We start from the raw sequence: 21799 nt of genomic DNA on the forward strand, positions 1-21799 counted from the left end.
AAGGTGAGTCACCCTGTCCCGTTTTCTTCCTCTGCCTCTTCTCGGCATCAGTGTGAAACACAAAAGCCCACATGCTTGATGTCCACGAGCAAAGTGCCAAGCTCAACCACATGGCCTTTCCCTATTTCCTTGTCCCTGCTGTCCCAGTTTTGTTCCTGTCGGGATTGTAACAACCAGCCAAGTCAGTTACTTCTGCCAAGCAATTGGTCCATATCCATGTTCCCAGCCACCCCTCCTCCTCCATGAAGCAGGGTGCCAAGAGTCCTGCTCACAGCTTTGACCACTGGGAAGTTTTCCCTTAAAACTGTCCTTTAGGGTCTTCACAGAATGGGGGCTGCACATCAGTGGTCCCTTCAGATGGCGATGATGCATCTGTGAGCCAGGCCTGAGTTGTCTCCTCCTCGGCCAGTGGTCATAGGGAGCCCCCCACGAGTGACATAGGGGTCTGGACTCCCCATTTAAACATTTTACTTTCGGACTTTCCAGGGCCCGGTCCCAAATAAATCATTTTCACAATACGATGAATTGCAGCAGCAGTCAACGAACCCGATAATCCACCTGAGGATGGCCGTCACTGGTCAATGACTGCACAGCGGTGAGGCTTGGTCTCTATTAGAGCGTGTGGCATGCCGGAATCTGTTTCTCCAATGCAGAGTCGTTCTCTGCCACAGAAGTCATGGCCTTGCTACTGAATCCGAGGGCTTTGTAGCTCTATTGGAGACTGAAGAAGACTCCTCACAGCATCCCATCTGCCTCGGGTCCTAACACAGCAAGAGCTGCGGCGTCATGTGGCTTCATCTGGAGGATGAAGCCCTGGGCCTTGCTGCCGAGCTCTTGCTCTGGGCTCCGCTCAAAACTGGAAGCATTCCAAGATACCCACAAATTATTCACATAGAATTTCCAAGTGTGTCCCCAACTGCCTTCCACATTCAAAGTGTTGTACATTTTTGTGGTGTGGGGTGTGAGTTTTAGTACCTCATCCCTTACTTTAGAGGGCTGTCCCAGCATTGCTGGTTCACTAAACTTCTAAAAACGTCACTGATATCAGGCTTCTAAGTCTTTGGGGGGTTTACCTCCCACCTTTTGGGGCATGTGTGCATTATCAGGGCATCTTGGGTACTTGCTACCTCTTATGAAACATGATAGATCTGTCCTCCACAGGGCCCAGGCTCTGATCAGTTGCTGCTTTCTACGGGGTTAGACCTGCTATTTTAAAGATTGTCCCTTTAACAAAGTTTAGTGTATCCATCTTCATTCTTTCTTTAGAACCACATTTTTAAAATAAATTTTATTGATAAAGTGTACCTATTTTAATGTAGAATTCAAGTTCCATGCTTTTTTGTTCTTTTTTGGCTGCACCGTGCAGCATGCAGGATCTTAGTTCCCCGACCAGGGATCAAACCCGGGCCCCTTGCAGTGGGAGTGCAGAGTTCTAACCACTTGACCGCCAGGGAAGTCCCAAGTTCCATGCATTTTGATAAATATCTGTGCCTGTATAACCACCACTCCCACCAAGATGTAGAACATTTCCATCACTCAAAACGTTCCCTCATGCCTCTTCCCAGTCAGATCTCACTCCCACCGCTGACCCCAACCATTGATCTCTCATCCAACGCTGTAGATTACTTCTGTCTTTTCTAGAATTTCATGTGACTGGAACTATACAATAAGTAAGCCTTTGTGTCGGCCTGATGGTTTTGAAATTTGCGCATGGTGCTGTGTGTATTGGTAGTCTGTTTTTTAATTACTGAGTAGTCCACTGTATGGTTATGCCAGTTTGTCCATCCATTCACCTATTGATGGACATTTGGATTGTCTCATGTTTTTAGAAGAAACAATTAAGCTGAGAATGGCCAGACATAAAAGACTCCAGTACAAAGTGTTGGCAATGATGTGAGGAACCAGAACGCTCGTACATCGCTGGTGGGAACGTAAAACAATGTACAACCACTGTGGAAAACAGTTGGGCAGTTTCTTAAAAAGTTTAATGTGTACTGACCACAGGATTCAGCAGTATATGCCCAAGGAAAATGAAAACATGCGTCCATAAAAACTTGTACACCGTGCTCATAAGGTTTGGTCTCTTGCTTCTGATCCCTGCTGCTGAAACTATGGCCATAGAACAGGAAAAAGTTAGTCAATAAAAGGAGAAACCTGAGGGGGATATATTTATATTCTTATTCTTAATATGTTCAAAAGTTAGCTTCATGTGACAGAGTCTGGGAGCCCGTTTGAACAGAAGACTTCTGGTTTGTCCCTATGTGATCTCTGGGCCACTGAAGAAATTTGATTTAAAAATTAAGAGCAGTATGTTTTATTCAATGCATGTTTTGGGGACCTACAACCAAACATTTTGGACAAAACAATAACACTGCATCCCTACATCACACTAAAAAATAGAAATTCCAAAAGGGATAATTTTATAATTGCAATATAAGAAACAATAAAAGCATCATATACAATTATATGAATACTTTTAATATCATGGATGAAAAAGATTCTTCATATATTGAGATCAACTATAAAGCATAGATTTCACCTCATAAATTTAATGTTATAGACTATAAAATTGTCTTGTTACTTGTCTATAGTTTTATTTTTAACATTTAAGTCTTTTATCTATTTGACTAACCTATGATAAATTGATACAATGCAAGAATGCACATTTACAAAGATACTTACTGAATATATTGTTATGCAAAAAATATTTTATGAGCCTATACATACCATGCGCTACCTATCATGTACCACAGTTCTAGGCAATGAGGTAAAGGTCCAAATAGGTTTCTGCTCTCAGGAGCTTATATTCTAATGAGGGGAGATAGACAATAATCATTAAAAATTTTTTAAAAGAAGAAGATATCTAGTAAAGATAAATACTATGATAAAAACAAAACAGGGCAATATGATGTAGAATAAGTTGAGTGTGAGAGAAGCTGCAATTGGATGGAGTAGTTCTGAAAGGACTTTGTGAGAAGGTAATTTGAGTGGAGACCCTACAGAGTGCTGTAGGCAGAGGAAAGAGTAATCAGTGAGAATTTTTAGTACGTTTGTGAAAGAGAAGGAAAAACAGCAAAAAAATACATAGTATAATCACATCTAAATAGGTGTGTGTACTGTTTTTGTACATGAACATACGTTGGGACTTTTTACAATTTTTGTTCCCTGTTTCTCATACCTCTTCCATTTTCTTGCTTTTCTGTGGGTTACTTGAACATTTTTTAGAATTCTATTTTTAATCATTCAAAGTATTTTTGAGTGTGTTTCTATGTATTTGTGTGTGTGTGTGGTTTCACTAGGTATTACAATATACACACCCTACTTAACACAGTCTACGGGTATTGACATTTTACCATTTTGACTGACGTGCAGAAACCTTACCTCCATTTAAGTCCCTTTACCCTCCCCATGCATTAATATAACTGTCTTAAGTTCCACATCAGATGGTATTATAATTTTTTGTTTCAACCATCAAATGTGATTTTGAAAACTCATGAGAAGGACAGTCCATTATGTTTACCCTTATTTCCACTGTTGTTTTTTCTTTTGTTACCAGTTCCTTTATAATTGTAGAATCTCTTTAGCCAATCTTTTACAGTTAGGCCTTCTGGTGACAAATTCCTAGCTTTCCTTCATCTGAAAGTCTTCATCATCTGGAAGTCTTTATTTTCCCTTCATTTCTGAAGAGCATTTTTGCTAGATAGAGAATTAGGGGTTTACAGTTTTGTTTTTTTCTTCAGCATTTGAAAAATGTTGTGCCATCTCTTTCTGGCCACCATGGTTTCAGATGAGAAATCCACCGTCATTCAGTTGTCCCCTTATATGGAATGCATTGTTTCTGTCTTCAGATTGAATAGTCACAACTGAATTTCTAGTGAATTTGCATGGGGAATTAGGCAAGATGATTCTAAAATTTACCCAGAGAGGCAAACTCATAACACTAACCTAGAAAAATTAGAAAAAAGAAAAAGAGGGTACATGCTTTCCCAGAAAGCTATAGTAATTGAAACCATATGATACGTACAGGAATAGAAGAACAGATCAGTGGAACCAAACAGAGGAAAGAGACCCAGATATAAGGGGATTTAGTATTAGAAGAGTATAGGGTGTATTTTAAAATTTGGTATGTGGATACCCTTTCTAAGTGAGAGAAATTCAAAAGTCAGGAGGGGAAAGACTGATAGATTTGACTGCATAAAAATTTCAAATTACTGCATGTACACACACACACACACAACCCCAAAGGGAATATACAAGTAATGACTTTTGAGAATATGCTGTATCTGAAACATACATATGAAAGTTATAAAATCCCACCACACTAAGAACTCCTACAAATCAATAATAAAAACACAGGGATCCTAATGGAAAAATAGGCAAAGGACATGAACAGGTATTTCACACAAGATAAATAAGACCTAGTCAATAAACAGAGTTGTTTAGTATCGCAAAAAGTACATTAAAGCAAGATATTTTCACTCACCATGCAACAATACTAAATTTTGATGCTGTCCATTTGTCGTTCATTGAGCCCTCTGTGGCAAGCAATGTGCTAGCTATGGGTGTATCTCATAGTGCTTATAAGCTAGTGAGGAAGATAATTACTAACAAATAATCATAAATACACATAAATAATTACAAATACAATTGCAAATTATTGTAAGTGATAAAGAGAATAAGTATAGGATTCAAGGAGAGTTTACAGTCAAAGGAACCTTATTCAGAGATCACACTGGGATCAGAGAACACTTCTCTAAGAGTTGCTTGAGCTGAAATATGAAGGATAAACTGAAATGTATTAATTATGTTATTGTATGAAGGGATAGATAACCTTTTCAGGGTTAGAGAAAATTAACATGCTCAAAGGTCCTGCGATGTATGGTATATAGGGAAAGAAGGTTAGCACAGTCAGAGGGGAGGGAAATACCATAAGAAGAGCTTGAAAAGATAGGGGTAAGATCATGCTGAGTACTGAGGACCATGTTAGGGACTTTTGCCTTTACTTCAGAGCAATCAAAAGCCATCGAATTATATTAAGCAGAGGAATATATTTGGAATTGCTTTTATAAACACGAGGCTGACTTCTGTATAAAGAAAAGATTTGGAGGAAACTGATGTGAAGTTATAGCAAGATTGCAGGTGAGAAATAATAGTTTGGACAAGATTAGTAGTTAAGATTAAACACGGACACGCCGATCTCAACGTGTCCCAAATGAATCCATTTCTTCTATCCTAAACTTGTCTTATCCTGTGTTTTATCGTCATAGTGAAATACGATGATTAACCAAAATATCTGGGCAAGTTGTATAAGTGGAAGTTGAAGTCATGAGAGTGGATAACAGTGGTAGAAGCAGTTTTAAAGAATGTACTTCTGGAAGCATTTCACCCAAGCAAGAAACCTAGTTCCTCCATGTATCCAATTCATTACCAGGTCCTTTACATTCTTCTTTTAAATTGTTTCCTGAATCAGTCTTCCGTAGCCCCAGCTCCCGGGCCCCAGGATACAGAAGCACTGCCTTCAAGTGGCCTTCCTGGCTCAAGTCCTTCTTCCTGTTGTTTCACCCTTACCACTCTGCACCACACTGCACATGAGACGTCACAGCCTCTTTAAAACTCTTCATTGTCTTGTCACTTCACAGCATGAACATTCCTTCACAAGGATGCTTACTTTTTCAGTCTCTTCTCTTTTCAAGCCACCTCTCCTTTGACCTCTTTTCACCAGGCCAGTGAATTTCTTTCTTCCTTTTTTCTCTTCCAGCTTTTATACTGGACTGTAACCAAGCAGGACCCCATGGGGCCTTCCCAGGACAGACTCTCCCCGCCCCGCCTCGCCTCATTCTCCACCTGCCTCTTATTTGTAGAAAAACTTTAGCCTCCTAGGCCTTCCCCAAGTTCCAAAGAACAAATTTAATCAGAGAAGTGAGAAAATGCAGAAAGAAAGGAAAATAGTAAAGCAAGACAAAATAATAATAGTTTAGCCATTAAACAAAGTTAAGGAACTTTAGTTCCTCCTCAAGCGGTATAGATACTATTCTGAGCCGTGTCCTTTGAGCTGTTTTGCAGCTCTGAAAACCCTACCAGCTGGGAGAAGTAAACTGTAGGCTGCCCACCGTAGACCGCAGAACAGCTGAAACCAGAAGGTTAATGATGTTGACTCCTGATGACCTCCCCACCAACCAATCAGAAGAAGGTCCAAGAGCCGATCACACACCCCACAACCCCCCCTCCCTCATCCCGTCTTTAAAAACCTTTCCCTGAAAGCCTTCTGGGAGTTCAGGCCTTTTAAGCACTAGTTCCCTGGACTCCTTCTTGGCGCCTGCAATAAACGCTGCACTTTCCTTCATCACAACCCAGTGTCAGTAGATCGGCTTTACTGCGGGCAGGTGAGTGGACCCAAGGTTTGTCTGATAACACACCATTTTCCTTTGTTGTCTCTAATCTTTTTTTCATAAACTTATAAACTGTTGGCTCCACTTAGAACAATGTTCCATGATTCAGCGGGCCCAGTCTCTCTCCTAACCCTCCCATTTCAATACAAAGCTTGCACCCGGCCTCCCATCCCCTGGGCTTGGAGCTCTGTAGGTGCTTAGTCCCTAGACCTCCCCCGTGCTCGGGACCTAGCCACCAGCGCAGGGAGAAGGAAGCCCCCAGGAATCGCGGGCTCCCACGGCAGGACTGCAAGGGGAGCCCGGCTGCCTCCTCTGCTCACGCGGACAGGTCGCCAGTCCGGCCTCAGCGTGCGGGCGGTCGCCGTCCAGGCCGCCATGGCTGGGCCGCCCCGCGGGGCTCCAGGCTCTGAGAGTAGTGACCCCTCGGGGCTGCGGGTGCTGCTACTGCCGTGGCCAGGGCTGGAGGTCCTGGATGGAACGGCTGAGGCCACAGTCGGTTCTGGGAGTTGTAGTCCGAGCGTGGAGGGCTAGGCCTCAGGCTGAGGCCGCAGTGGACCCTGGGAAGTGTAGTTGTCTGAGACGCCCCCCACCCCCACCCCCGTTCTCCCTGTCACGGGCGCGGGGTGTCCTGGGAGTTGTAGGGGGTGGGGCGGGCACTGTGCCCGCGACGCGCCGAGGCCGCGGTGGGTCCTGGGAAGGAGAGCTGTCTGAGGCCCGCGGCCTGGTCGCGGTCGGTCTCTGAGGCTCCGGAAGGCGCAGTTTGCGGGACGCTGGTGCGGGGTACCCGTCGCAGAGCCGAGAGCCTTGCTTGCGCGGGCCGAGGTAGGGGAGGGGCCCGCCCTGCCCGAGCCTGTCCCCGCCGGGGCCCGGGGGGCCGGGGGCGGTGGCCCTGCCCCGAGCTCGGGAAGCCTTGGTTGCCCGGCCAGCAGCGCGGAGGAGACGCCCCAGCTGCGGCTCCGTTAAAGGCAGCGGCGCTGGGGGCGCGGGTCGGGCCCAGGCTCGGAGCCCCCGCCGCGGCGGGGAGGGAGCTGTCGCGGGTGTCCCTGTCCCTCGTGACGAGGGCGGTGGATGCGGAGCCCGGGCACCGGCCCGTGCGTCAGCTCGTCGCTCTCCCTGCCAGCTCCGCCTTCCACGCTCGGTTCTCCGCGGGCCCTGCCGTGAGCCATGTCTCAGGTGAGCTGGTGTTTCCTTTCTTCCTCAGCGCGGCTGTGTTTTCCGGACTGGGCACACAGGATTTCCTCCCCCTGCCGCCCTTCTGGCGCCTAAGAGGACGTGGGAGGGCAGGCGGGGCCGGGCGCGGGGCGGGCGCTGACCGGGCGGCCGGGTCTTAGAGCGGGCTGTCCTGCGCCTCCTTTCCCCGGAATTGGAACGTGGAGGGCTTCACTCTCTGCTCCTCGCCCCCGCTGCCGTTCATTCGCTGACTCCTGCTTCCGTTGGCCGTCTCCTTTCACGCCTGCATCAGTGGTCTCAGTGCGTGATCCTGGATCAGCTCTGTCGGCATCACCTGGTAACTTGCTGGACTTGGGTATTCGCGAGCCCCACCCCAGCCTTGTGAACCCGAACCTGTGCGTGTGCGGGTTGGCAGTCTGCACGTTAACAGTCCCTCCACGTGATTCTCCTGCGCGGCGCTTCCTAGGTCCTGGGGATCAGCGGGGAGCAAAACAGAATCTCCTAACTCACCGAGTTCATTTTTTAGGCAAGACGTGAAGTTTCTCGAGCAAGGAACACTGATTATTGTTGTTTTGGTGGAGGCTAAATGCGTGGCTGGCAGTTGTGCTTCACAGAGGTCGGGGATAAGAAGGCCAGCCCTTCCAAATTAGTCAATCTGGTTTTAGTGTCACTTCTCTGTCCTACTTTCTGTCATAATTGTCCCCAAAGCCAGAGGCTCTTCAACTTTTGCTGGGAGTCCAGTTTCCTTCCGTCCTGGAGAGCCTACTGTTTACATTAGGAAACAGCTTCCTTTATTAGTCAATAATCTATAACAGATGATAGGCACTTAAAATTTGTTTTAAACTGTAAAATATAACTCTGTCATACCTCTTGGGCTGTTACTAGTTTGGGACTTTTAAAAATCCCTGTTCATGCCTAACAGCTATGTGGGTCACTCAAGTGCTGCAAAACCAGGCTGCAAACAGGGACTTATTACTCATCCTGACCCCAAGGGAAGAAGCTGCAGGTTCCACCCTGGGAGGCCCTTGTACTGTAGCCTTCAGCGTCTTGTTCGGCGACATTGCTAAGTATCACAGCTATCTCTTCAGAAACGGGGTTAGGTGTGGTAAACTTGAATGTGTACCCCTTAATCGGGAGCTGCTGCTCTCTGCTACAGCCAGTTGTGCCTATGAAGAAATCCTTGCCAGATCATATTAAAATAGGCTGGTATTAAGGAAAATATACTCTCCCTGTTACACATAAAGGGATTGTCTTCATTATTCATAAAGCGTGGTGAGATCTTAAGAATTTTTGCAACCAAAGCCAGAAATTCATGTTGTTCATATGTATAGTCCTTTATCTTCCACAAAATTGTAAATTATCTCAGGACAAAGCATGTATATTTTTTCGTCTTTTCTCCAATTATACAGTAAAACAAAACAGCTAATCTCTTCCTTATACTCTTAATAATTACTCAGAATCCTGAAAACTGTCATTGCTCTACTTGTATACACTGTCCGCCAGACACAGTGGGACTCATTTCACTCCTTGATCAGGGCCTTTGGGAGCATAGGTGCTGGTTGTGCAGATGTCTGTGTGTCATTTCAGGGGTCAGTGACATTCAGAGATGTGGCCGTAGACTTCTCCCGGGAGGAGTGGGAATGGCTCCAGCCTGCTCAAAGAGATTTGTACAGACATGTAATGTTGGAGAACTATGGCCACCTGGTCTCACTGGGTAGGTATTTCTTCTCATCTCCCCTCAGTCAGAATTTGACCTTTAGGATGGCTGTTGCGAATCTTGATTACCTGGCTGAACATTCCCAAGGGAGGTAAGTTTTTTTTTAGCTTTTCTTTTTATTTTGGCTGCACTGCATGGCATGGGAACTTCCCCAACAAGGGGATCAAACCTGAGCCCCCTGCAGTGGAAGTGCAGAGTCTTAACCACTGGACAGCCAGGGAAGTCCTTTATTAGCTTTTAAGAGGGGGATTCGAATTTCACCTAATCTTTAGAAATCTTTCATACTTACATCTGGCATTTCTAATAACGCCCCCTCTTTCGTAAGGATTCAGGGACTAATTGTGAATTTATTTCATTTCCGCAAGCAGGTCTTAACATTTCTAAGCCACATGTGGTTTCCTTACTGGAGCAAGGGAAAGAGCCGTGGCTGGGGAAAGATGCAAGCAGAGGTCTGTTTTCAGGTGAGTGAGTTAGAGGCTGGTGGGGAAGTTTTTAAAATAACAACCCACCCAGTCAATGAGAAAGCAGTACTTTGTTATATGCTGGATGGAAAGTTTTCCTTTAAAGGTACTAGAGATACAGGGACTGTAAAGTCTTGCCCACAGCAAGGGGACCACTCACACCCACTTACCTGTCTGCCTTCAGTTCTCATCCTTTCCTCACTTTCTCACAGATAGATGTGTCCCTTCTTTTCATTATTAGCTCTGTCTGGGCTCTGAATTTTATTTCTCTTTGGTTTCTCTTCCCTTTCTTTTTAAAAATTGACTTATATGTTTCCATTGTCTAAGTTAAAAGGTATATATATTTTTCTTTATACTGCTGTTCTAACCCTCTTGAAAAAGTGATTCATTACACTTTGGTTAATTGATGGGCTTATTCCTTCAGTCATGTGTTATTTTAACAATTTTTTAAAAAGATTTATTTATTTTTGGCTGTGTTGGGTCTTAGTTTCAGCATGCGGGATCTTCGTTGAGGCATGTGGGATCTTTCGTTGCAGCACCTGGGCTCTTCATTGTGGAGCGTGGGTTCCAGAGTGTGTGGGCTCTGTAGTTTGCGGCAGGTGGGCTCTAGTTGAGGCGCGTGAGCTCAGTAGCTGTGGCGCGCACACTTAGTTGCCCCGCGGCATGTGGGATCTTAGTTCCCTGACCAGGGATCGAACCTCCCATCCCCTGCATTGTAAGGCGGATTCTTTACCACTGGATCACCAGGGAAGTCCCTATTTTAATGATATTTATTGAAGTTTTAATATTGTTAAGACTTTCTCTTAGGTGGTATGCCTCAGAGAGTAGAAGGCATGGCATAGTGAGATAAATTGGGTCTGTAAATAACTTTGTTAGAGGTCCTCAAGTTCGCAGTTCAACGATGAGAAGAAAGGAATTTCCAGTTGGTATTATAGACCTGGGTAATTTGGATAGGAATAGTAGTAATAGAAATATAAAAGACAGGAAAAGGGTCAGTTTAAAACAAAACATGGTGAATTAGTTTGAGATATGTATGGTGTGAGTAGAGAATGGTATTTCCAAGTGAAGGGGTGCAACAAACCATTGGAATATATCTTAGAAAAAAATTCCAGATAGGGATGTAGATGTGGGAATCTTATATTAAGAAAGAAAAACAGAAGCAATGAGGTTGATTGAGAAAGGCTCTGAAAGCCTTCTTCACCTTAGGTTGAAATAAAATTGCTGGTGAAGCTCTTTAAAAATAAATACGGCCATGCACTGCGCTTGAAGATTCTGACATAGAAGATCTTTGGAGCCTCAATTATATGTGTTTATGACAATTTCCATAAGTTCTATAGTTGATTCTGAAGCAAACCTCTAATGGAAGTATACTGGCCTTTAGGGAGTGGTCCTCTCGAGATAACAGGGGAATACTTATGTTATGTTTATGGAGAAGCAGCTAATGGTAGGCGTAGTGAGGGAACAGAGGATGCCTTGAAAACCAAGCTCTGGATGTGAGAGCGAGACCTTCAGGAGGAAGGATGGGAAAGAGCCCTGTGTGAGCTGAAGTCACGAGGTGGGACAAGTGCCCAGAGACTTCCTCGTGAAAGGATGAGTTGAAGAAAAATGTTCTTTTCTAAACGTTATGAAAGTAATAAAACCCATAAAACTATGTACAAGGGAAGTGAGGTAAAGGGGAAACATGGAAAAATTGCCTCTAATTCTACTACTTTAATACAGCTCTTAGAATTTTTGTGTGTTTCTTCCAGTACCTTTTTGGAAAAGGGAAGTAGCTCACAGACAATGCATAAAACATAAATGTGCAGCTTAAATTATTATAAGGCACCCATGTAACCACCGCTCAGGTCAGTCGACACAGCACTGCCAGGTCCCTAAGAGCCCTTCGGGTGCTTGTCCCAGTCACCCTCCCCCCCCCACCTCGCCCCCTGCAAAGGTAATCTTTAATGGTAGTAACTTCCTTGGTTTTCTTTATATCTTTATCAACTGTTGGTGTCTCTAGTCACTAGTTTAGGTTTGTATGTTTATGAACTTTATATAGAGGAGATCATAATGTATATATTACATTGTAATTTGCTTCTCTCAAAATTATTTTTAATATTCATGCATCTTGCATACTCATCTAGTAGTTTGTATCCATTCTGTTATTGATGGCTTCTTGGGTTGTTTGCAGTTTAGGGCTATTGCAAGCAATGTTGCTCTTGTCCTTGGGTCCTGGTACTTCCTGGCACAGGGTTCCTGTGGTTTATGTCTAGGACTGGAATTGCTGAGTCAGAGGATAATGTATCTCTTTCACACATTAGATGATGCCAGAATGTTTTCCAAAGTGCTTTTACTTTCTTACCCTTCCACAGACACAGTAAGCGGGTTCCTCTTGCTGCTCCCCATGTTTACCAAATGCCCTGTACTGCCAGGCATCGTGCTCTTCACCCATCAGGAGAGTGTGCAGTGGTAGCTTATTCTGGTTTAAACGTGCATTTCTCCAGTTACTAATGAGGTTGAACACCTTTTCGTATGTTTATTGAGTATTTAGATACCCTCATTTATGAAGTGCTTCTTGAAGGTTTTTGCTCATTTATCTATTGGATTCTCCATCTTTTTCTTGTTTTGTAGGAGTTGTATATTTTGGATACAAATCATTGTAATTATATTCACTACAAATACCTCCTCTTACCTGTGGCCGGCTTTTCTCCTTAAAACCTCTTTTAATGAACAGACTCTTAATTCTAGTATAGTCAGATTTGTCAGTCTTTTCCTTTATGATTAGTATTCTTTTTTTTCGGCTGTGCTGTGCCGTGCAGCATGCAGTATCTTGGTTCCCTGATCAGGGATCAGACCCTTGCCCACTGCAGTGGAAGTGCGGAGTCTTAACCACTGGACCACCAGGGAAGTCCCAATATATATATATATATATTTTTGATCTGTTTAAGAAATCTTTCCCTACCATGAGGTCATGATGACATTTTCCTAGATTTTCTCTTTAAAAAGTCACTTTGCATTCACATTTAGATCCATGGTCCACTTTGGATTTATTTTTGTGTGTCATGTGACTTAGTGGTCAGTTTTGGTCTCTTCTGCATGGACATCCAGATCTCGAGGCACCATTTATTGACATGTGTGTCCTTTCCTTCACTGGTTTGTCATAAGTTAAGTGTCAGTTTTTGCGTATGTTTCTGGGTTCTTTAGTTTTTGTTTTTCTATTTTTCTATCTTTGCATAAATCTATACAGTCTTAGTTATGGGTTTAATAATGGATAACATTTTACTGTATTTGCCTCACCTCATCCCTTTTTTTGCTGAATAATGTAATTTACAGATACCTTGATATTTCACTACACAGTACTTCACTATCATGTATAAAGTATAGGGATATTTTCTACATCACTGAAATATTTTCACATCAAAATGTTTTGCTTAATTTCATTTTAATGCACTGTCCATATATAATATAAATACTCCATAAATGTGTTTTATAATTGGATTGTCTTTCCCCTGTGGGGTGATGAAATTCTTGTTTCTCTGTATGTCCTATAACTTTGACTTGTAACTTTTTTTTTTAAATATGAAGACTTTGGGTCTTATTTAAATCCTGTTGAGATGTTAACTTTAAGCAGGCTGTCGATATGCGTAAGTTGAAGCCACAGTTCTAACCTGTCTTCTGTGCATGTGGTTCCAATGACAGTCCAGTTTTCAAAGACTTCTCAGGTCTCTCTTATTTGTCCCCATATGCACCTCCTAGTGGTGTTGGGCACTGGGTTCCCCTTAGGCAGCGGGTTCCCCTTTGTTTCAGTTCTCACAGCTTTAGGTGTGCTGTTTAGGGTCAGATCCATGCATGCACAGCTCAGGGAGGAGCCCAGAATTTCATACACAACTTTATGGGATCATCTTCTTGTGCTCCCTTTTTCACCATGTCCCCTTTCCTTTTTGGCTCCCAGGGCCCCCTCTTTCAGGTCTTCTGGATAGAAAGGCAGGCCTGTAGGTTCCCCTCTGCACTTCCTGCAAGTTTGTCTGCCTCTGCAGCCATGCAGCGAGGGGATGGAGAGAAAAAGAAAAAAAGGGGGGAGATATTACCTGTCTGCTCTTGGGACCATTGATCTTTCTGCTGAGGGAGGAAGGTTACCCTGCCTTAGAGGTTTAATTGCCTGTATGGCCACAGCTGCTGCAACATGCTTTGGGTTTGGGCAGAAGAGAATCGGAAATGAACAGACAATAAGATTTCTCTAACCAGTATGGACTCCCCTTTCCCATTCCTAAGAACAGAAATAGAGGCTTCTCATGGAGCTCTTTCTCCTCACACCTGCTGCCCAGTTCCTGCTTTCAGGCTGCATTTGAGTTTAGGCCTGGAGAGACTGGAGGGGGGAAAAAAACCCAAGAAACTCATCACCAGTTCAGTGTTACTTTGTGTTCTGGCTTCCTTCTGCAAGCAGCTTGCTACCGTTTACTTTTTTTTTGAATAGATTTAAAATTTTTTATTTCTTTATTGTTGGCTGCATTGAGTCTTCACTGCTGTGCACGGGCTTTCTCTAGTTGTGGCGAGAGGGGACTACTCTTCAATGCGGTGCACGGGCTTCTCATTGCAGTGGCTTCTCTTGTTGCGGAGCACGGGCTCTAGGCACGCAGGCTCAGTAGTTTGGGCACCGGGCTCAGTAGTTGTGGCACATGGGCCCTAGAGTGCGCTGGCTTCAGTAGTTGCAGTGCGTGGGCTCAGTAGTTGTGGTGCATGGGCTTAGTTGCTCCGCGGCATGTGGGATCTTCACGGACCAGGGCTCAAACTTGTGTCCCTGCATTGGCAGGCAGATTCTTAACCACTGTGCCACCAGGGAAGTTCCCCGTTTACTTTTTAGAGTTCTCAGCTAGCTGCTTTATGCATTCTGTTCATGGTTTTCACTTGTGTTCAGTGGGAGAGCCAGGTTGGAGTGTACTTACTCCATCTTTACAGGACTGGAGCCATTCATATTTTATAACTGAAACAAAACCCCAAAGTTACAGCATGTATAAAGATCATACTAATAAAATGAGAGTATGAGGTTCCGTCTAGATTGAGCAGAAGTATAAAGTGTAAGGAGGAAAATGGTGGGAATTAAGGATGGTTAGGGAAAGCACTGGTCAGATCATGCCGGTGTTTTATAGGTCCTATTAATGAACTTAGAGTTCATCCGTAGGCTAATAAGGAGTCATCAAAAGATTTTAGGCAGGCAGGCGAGCATTTTAGTAAGGTCATTCTAGCTGCAGTTTGGAAAACAGACTTATTGGAAGCGAGACTAGGAAACAGCACAGCCATTTAAGAGTTGTTGCCATAACCTAGGCTAGATGTAATCATCACCTGAACCTTGGAGGTGTCCAGGGAATGGAAGAAGGTATACAGACGGTAACAACGTAAGGGAGTGGACTCAGAAAGACCTGGTGATTGACTAGATAAAAGACATTAAGAAGATTGAGGAATTGTGGTTGACAGCACTCTTTTTGCTGGTATTATTAGCTCCTTAAAAAAAAAAACAAGGATGAACAAGTTTGAAGGGGAGGGAAAGATTATATCAATTTGTGACTTACTGAGTTTTGGGTCTCTGGGATAGTCGAGTATATAAATTCAGTAAGCAATTGAGTATCATATTCTGGTGCTTAAGAGAGATATCACAGTGCTTCCCAAAGTTCAGTCCTTTGGATCATTTTAAAATACATAACCCCAGGCCCCACTCCAGAAATTCTAAGTTATTAGGTTTGGGGTGGAACTCAGGAATTTACATTTTAACAAGCTCCCAGGTGATGCTGAGCTAAAGTAGGATTTAGGAGTTATCCGCACAGCTTCTTAAGATTTTGAATTTTTTTTGTAAAATCCCTGTACACCTGTTGTTGAATTTATTCTTAAGCAACTTTCTTCAGTTTCTTTTCTAAGAAGTTATATTGTTTTTCTATAGGGATGCTAGTGAATTTGTATATTTATATCTCTCAGTCTTTACTGTAGCAATTAAAATACTCTAAACCTTCCCTGCAAATACTGTACTGATTTTTTTAAATTAATAAACTTTATTTTCTTTCAAGCAGTTTTGGGTTCATAGCAAAATTGAATGGAAAGTTCAGAGGGTTCCTATATATCCCCCTGCCCAGTCTTCCCCACTGTCAACATCCCACACCACAGTGGTACATTTTTCACAATTGATGAACCTACCCTGACACATCATTATCACCCAAAGTCCATAGTTGACCTTAAGTTTCATTCTTAGTGTCATACATTCTATGGGTTTTGACAAATGTGCAATGACATGTATCCATATGTTAGTATGATACAGGATAGTTTTACTGCCCTAAAAATTCTCTGTGCTCTGCCTATTCATCCCCCTCTCCCCACTAACCCCTGGTAACTACTGATTTTTTTACTGTTTCCATAGTTTTTCCTTTTCCAGAATGTCATATAGTTGAATTCATAGGATATTTACCTTTCTCAGATTGGCTTCTTTCACTTCATATTATGCATTTGAGGCTCATTCCTTTATATCCTTTCATGGCTTGATAACTTCTTTTTTTTTAGTGCTGAGTAATAGCCCATGGTCTGGATGTACCACAGTTTACTTTTCCATTCTCCTACTGAAGGACATCTTGTTGCTTCTAAGTTTTGGCAGTTATAAATAAAGCTGCTATAAACTTCCACGTCCAGGTTTTTGTGTGGATGTAAGTTTTAATTCACTTGGGTAAATATCAAGGAATGTGATTGCTGAATTGTATGGTAAGAGGATGTTCAGTTCTATAAGAAACTGACACACTGTCTTCCAAAGTGGCTGCACCATTCTGCGTCCCCACCAGCAGTGATGAGAGTTCCTGTTGCTCCACATCCTCACCAGCATGTGTTGTTGTCGGTGAATTGGAGTTTGGCCATTTTGATAGGTGTGAAGTGGTGTCTTATTTTAACTTACAGTTTCCTAATGACATGATGTTGGATGTCTTTTCATATTCTTACTTGGATCTGTAAATCTTCTTTGGTGAGGTTTCTGTTCATGTCTTTTGCCTGTTTTTAAATTGAATTGTTCATTTTCTTATTGTTGAGTTTTAACAGTTCTTTGTATATTTTGGGTAATAACTTGTCAGATGTGTATTTTGCAACTATTTTCTGTCTTCTCATCCTGTCTTCTCATTCTCTTGACATTGGCTTTTTTAAAAAAAACTTAATTAATTAATGAATTATATTTATTTTTGGTTGTGTTGGGTCTTTGTTGCTGCGCGTGGGCTTTCTCTAGTTGTGGCGAGCAGGGGCTACTCTTCATTGCGGTATGTGGGCCTCTCGCCGCGGCGGCGTCTCCTGTTGCGGAGCATGGGCTCCAGGCACTCAGGCTTCAGTAGTTGTGGCGCACAGGCTTAGTTGCTCCACGGCATGTGGGATCTTCCCTGACCAGGGCTTGAACCCGTGTGCCCTGCATTGGCAGGCGGATTTTCAACTACTGCGCCACCAGGGAAGCCCCTGACATTGGCTATTGCAGAGCAGAGGTTTTTAATTTTAATGAAGTCCAGCTTATCAATTATTTCTTTCATGGATTGTGCCTTTGGCGTTATACCCAAAAAGTCATCACTCCCTAACATCATCTAGCTTCTCTCCTTTGTTATCTTCTAGGAGTTTTATAGTTTTGTGTTTTACATTTTTGTCTGTGATCCATTTTGAGTTAATTTTTGTTAAGAGTGTAAATCTGTATCTAGATTCACTTTTACACACGTGGATATCTAGTTGTTCCAGTACCATTTGTTGAGAAGACTGTATTTGCTCCCTTGTGATGTCCTTGCTCCTTTGTCAAAGATGAGTTGACTATAATTATGCAGGTCTGTTCTGAGCTCTGTACTCTGTTCCACTGATCTACTTGTCCAGCCTTTCACCAGTGCTGCACTGTCTTGATTACTGTAGTGCTACAGAAGTCCTGAAGTCAAGTCCTCTGACTGTTCTTCTCCTTCAGTGCTGTGTTAGGTATTCTAGGTCATTTGCTGTTTTGTATAAACTTTAGAATCAGTTTGTTGGAGATCTGTGAAATAACTTGCCGGGATTTTGATTGGGATTTTGTTGAATCTATATACCAAGTTGGAAATAATTTTAAACTTCCAGAAAAGTTGCACGAATAGTGCAAAAATACCCATATGCCCTTTACTCACATTCACCCATGGCTAATATTTTGCCGTTTGTTTTGTCATTTGGTATATGATTTTTTTTCCCTGAAACATTTGGGAATAAATTGTATACATCATAGTCTTTAACTCCACATATTTCCTAAGAATAAAGATATGTTTTTTAAACTTTTGTATTATTATAAAACTCTGTTCTCCCAAAATGATAAAATCCTTTACTAAAATTTAGCCTGGAGAAAATCCTGTGTTTATCTGTCAAAAGCATCTGATGGAAAGACACTGTTATCCCTAAATTGAGCTTCACATGTCTGTTTAGAAGGTAGAGGTAGAGTGAGGATGCTAGAAGATATTCAGAGAAACCTTTTTATTCATTCATTCAGAATAAGTTACTGTAAGATGTTCCAAAGGCACTAAGTGAACACAATCTCATTTCTTTGTGGGACCTGAGGAATGCTTGTAGTCTATTAGCATCATTATGAAATTGTCATTTTCAAGTCATTCTGGCAGCAAATAAAGTTTACCTGGAGGTGAGGAAGATTAACTACCTATCCTTTACAATCACTTATCTTTCTGATAGTTCTGTTTTTCCCTCACCTTCAGTTTCTTATTTTTAATCTTCTCCTTATTCACCTACAGCTCTCCTCTGTTTGATGTCTTCAGAATTTCTGGATCTACTGCTCAGATTTCAGAGTCATATGTGATAACTGTAAAAGAAATGCAATGCTAAGATTTTTTTTTTCAATGTAATTCTCATTAAAAAATGGAGGAGTGGCTTTTATTTTACTCAACACAGAAAATAAGAAACATTTGCTTTGTTTTTTCAGCTTCAGAGTCAAATGGTGAGATCAAAGAGTTTTCTCCAAAAAATGTCATATACGAAGAAGATTCATCCCAGTATTTGATAAGATCTTCAGATCTTTCATTTGAAAGATTTCTAAGCCAAGGCCTTGAGTATTCCAATTTTAAAGGAGGCTGGAAATGTGAGGGTGATACTGAGATGCTGCAGGGAAATCAGGGATATATCGGGCAAGTGACAGTTTCCCATCAAGAAGCCCTGTCTCAACATATGAATGTTAGTACTGTGGAGAGACCCTATGGATGCCATGAATGTGGAAAAACTTTCAGTCGGCGCTTTTCCCTTGTGTTACATCAGAGAACTCATACTGGAGAGAAACCATATGTATGTAAGGAATGTGGGAAAACCTTTAGCCAGATCTCAAACCTCGTAAAACATCAGATGATACATACAGGAAAGAAACCCCATGAGTGTAAAGACTGTAATAAAACATTCAGTTACCTTTCATTCCTCATTGAACATCAGAGAACACATACCGGGGAGAAACCCTACGAATGTACCGAATGTGGAAAGGCCTTTAGCCGTGCCTCAAACCTCACTCGACATCAGAGAATTCACATAGGAAAGAAACAGTATGTATGTAGGAGATGTGGGAAGGCCTTTAGCAGTGGCTCTGAACTCATTCGCCATCAGATTACACACACTGGAGAGAAACCTTATGAATGCATTGAGTGTGGGAAGGCATTTCGCCGTTCTTCACACCTTACCCGGCACCAGAGTGTCCATACCTCCAAAACCCCCTATGAATGTAATGAATGCAGTAAAGCCTTCCGTTGCCACTCATTCCTTATTAAACATCAGAGAATTCATGCTGGAGAAAAGCTCTATGAATGTGATGAATGTGGTAAAGTTTTCACATGGCATGCATCCCTTGCACAACATATGAAAATTCATACTGGAGAAAAGCCCTATGCATGTACTGAATGTGACAAAACCTTTAGTCGGAGCTTTTCCCTCATTCTACATCAGATAACTCATACTGGGGAGAAGCCCTATGTATGTAAGGTATGCAATAAATCCTTCAGCTGGAGCTCAAACCTTACTAAACATCAGAGAACACACACACTAGAGAACCCCTATGAATATGAAAATTCATTTAACTACCACTCATTCCTTGCTGAACACCAGGGAATTCACACTGTAGAGAAAACCTAAGAATGTATGGATTAAAAAAAAAAAAAGCAGCTAATGCCTTACTTTGACTTCAGAGAACTCTTGGAAAGAAGCCTTATGTGAATGTGCTTATTGTGATGAAACGTGGTCTCTGCTTTACTCAGTATTCTGGAGAAAAACCTAAGGAATGTATGGGAAAGCCATTAATAGCTGTTCATTCTTTTTGTAATACCAGAAAATGAAATCAAACAATACTAAGAAGACTCTTCATCTGGTAGGATTCCCTTAATCTACATTTGTAAATTCCTACCAGGAAAGGATACATGTCCAATAAATGTGAGAAAACTTTGAGAGATTAGGTCTCATTCAGCATCTGTCAGCTCAGGACAGGACAGAGCACATGGGTAAGGGTGTACTTTTTCCTGGACATCAGAAAATTCATAATGAAGGCAAGTCATACAAACAATGATTTCAGAATGCCTTCATGTACCATGCAATATTTATTAAATTCTTAAATACTCTTCTAAGGAGAAAAAGCAACCCTATAAATGAACTTAACATAGGGTGACTTTCTGCAGTATTTCAAACCTACAGAATTATCCTGGGGAAAAACTACCATTGTAATGAGCGTGGCAAAGTCATAAGAGTTCTGAGAAGTTATACTGGAGAGAATCGGTGTGGGAGGATTTTTTACAGGGGGATGTTTGTTTGGGTTTTGTTTTTTTGTTTCAAGGCAAATTCAGAAAAGCTACGAATAAATCTTGATTCATAGTAAATTAATGTAGTATTGGCTGAATTTTTTTCCTACAGCGTGTGTGATTCTGAATATGCAACTATCACAATGTTGACATCAACAATGAGGAGTAGCATGCTTTTTAAAAAACATACAGACATTATAGAAACATCTTTAGATATATTATGGTTTTAATTTTGAGACAGCGTTTGGACTTAAGGTTATGCTAACTCATGTTTACCCTTGAATCTGACTAGATGTCTTAGTCTGAAATAAATGTAAATAAGGTACATCACAGGAAAATGTCAAGGTTGTTTACCTCTTTTGTTCCATTTTCAGTAAGAACATTTCTTCTGTAAGCACATATTTGTCCAAATAAATCAGATTGTTTTCATCTCCACATACACCTGCCCAAACTTTATTTTCCCATTGTAAAGGTTATCTTACCTTTAAAGCATCTGATTGCCTCCTTTCAAGAACTTCTCTTGCGTTTAGTACATGAAATATGTAATTTAGAACTTGAATGAGTGCCTCATTTAAGCATATTTTTTCAGGCATATATAATTGTTCTTTTACAAAGTGAGAGGCTGGCATATTTCTTTTCCATTCAATGTAACAACAAAACACAGCTGTTGCCTAATATTTACTTTTCTAGAGCAATTCAAAGCCTCAAACTATCAGAACAACTCCACTGCATAAGTCCCCTCTTTCCTATAGTGGTGGCCAGTATTAATAATTTCCCTCACACCCTGTGGCAGTCTTTGGTGAACAAGAATGTATTTGTCATCTCAGAGGTGTGTAACATTCAGAGGTGTGGCCATAGACTTCTCCCAGGAGGAATGGGACTGATTAGACCCTGCCCCCAGTTTTTTATATAGGAATGTAATGATGGAGAACTATGGGACTCTGGCCTAAGGAGTTTACCAATCCTCCAAATTCAGAATCTGAATTTAGGTATCTGCCTTCTCCATAGGAAGTATCAGGGGGTGGGCTGTAAGTTGCCTGGCTGAATTTGTACTCCATGTTCTTGAGGGAATGTTTTAAAATTGGCCCAAGTAGGAAATGGCATGCATTCTTCTGTTTTTGTTCTTCTTGTAGTAGCATCTCTTCCCTAGGGTCTAGGAAAACCATAATATTTTGAATTATCTATTTTCTCCTAGTAAGCAGGACTTTTATTTCGAAAGCAAATGTGACCTCCTTAATGGAGCAAGGGAGAGTGAAGAATGATGGAGAAAAAAGTGGGAAGAGGCCTATGATCAGGTGA

The 21799-nt window shown here is 42.1% G+C and overlaps 2 protein-coding genes across 4 annotated transcripts in view; both read left to right on the forward strand.

The window, feature by feature from the left end:
- The window catches only part of LOC112396238 (zinc finger protein 84), a 95339-nt gene extending 74703 nt beyond the window's left edge, over nucleotides 1-20636 (forward strand). The window contains exons 1-5 of one of the 3 annotated variants that reach the window (XM_024739899.1): nucleotides 6758-7211; nucleotides 7510-7562; nucleotides 9147-9273; nucleotides 9642-9737; nucleotides 18658-20634. In XM_024739899.1, the coding sequence (XP_024595667.1) occupies nucleotides 7554-7562; nucleotides 9147-9273; nucleotides 9642-9737; nucleotides 18658-19844 (1419 nt within the window). In that variant the 5' untranslated portion in view covers nucleotides 6758-7211; nucleotides 7510-7553 and the 3' untranslated portion in view covers nucleotides 19845-20634. Of the gene's footprint in view, nucleotides 7563-9146; nucleotides 9274-9641; nucleotides 9738-18657 lie in introns of those variants that run through there. The other 2 variants (XM_024739900.1, XM_024739898.1) reach the window with 2 other exon arrangements.
- Nucleotides 9651-21799, forward strand: part of ZNF10 (zinc finger protein 10) — a 103965-nt gene continuing 91816 nt past the window's right edge. The window contains exon 1 of the mRNA XM_024739889.1: nucleotides 9651-9737. The gene's annotated coding sequence lies outside the window, so the exon portion shown is untranslated. The remainder of the gene's footprint in view (nucleotides 9738-21799) is intronic.

The sequence above is a fragment of the Neophocaena asiaeorientalis genome, unplaced genomic scaffold, assembly GCF_003031525.2.
Source record: "Neophocaena asiaeorientalis asiaeorientalis breed wild unplaced genomic scaffold, Neophocaena_asiaeorientalis_V1.1 scaffold757, whole genome shotgun sequence".
Lineage (NCBI taxonomy): Eukaryota > Metazoa > Chordata > Mammalia > Artiodactyla > Phocoenidae > Neophocaena > Neophocaena asiaeorientalis.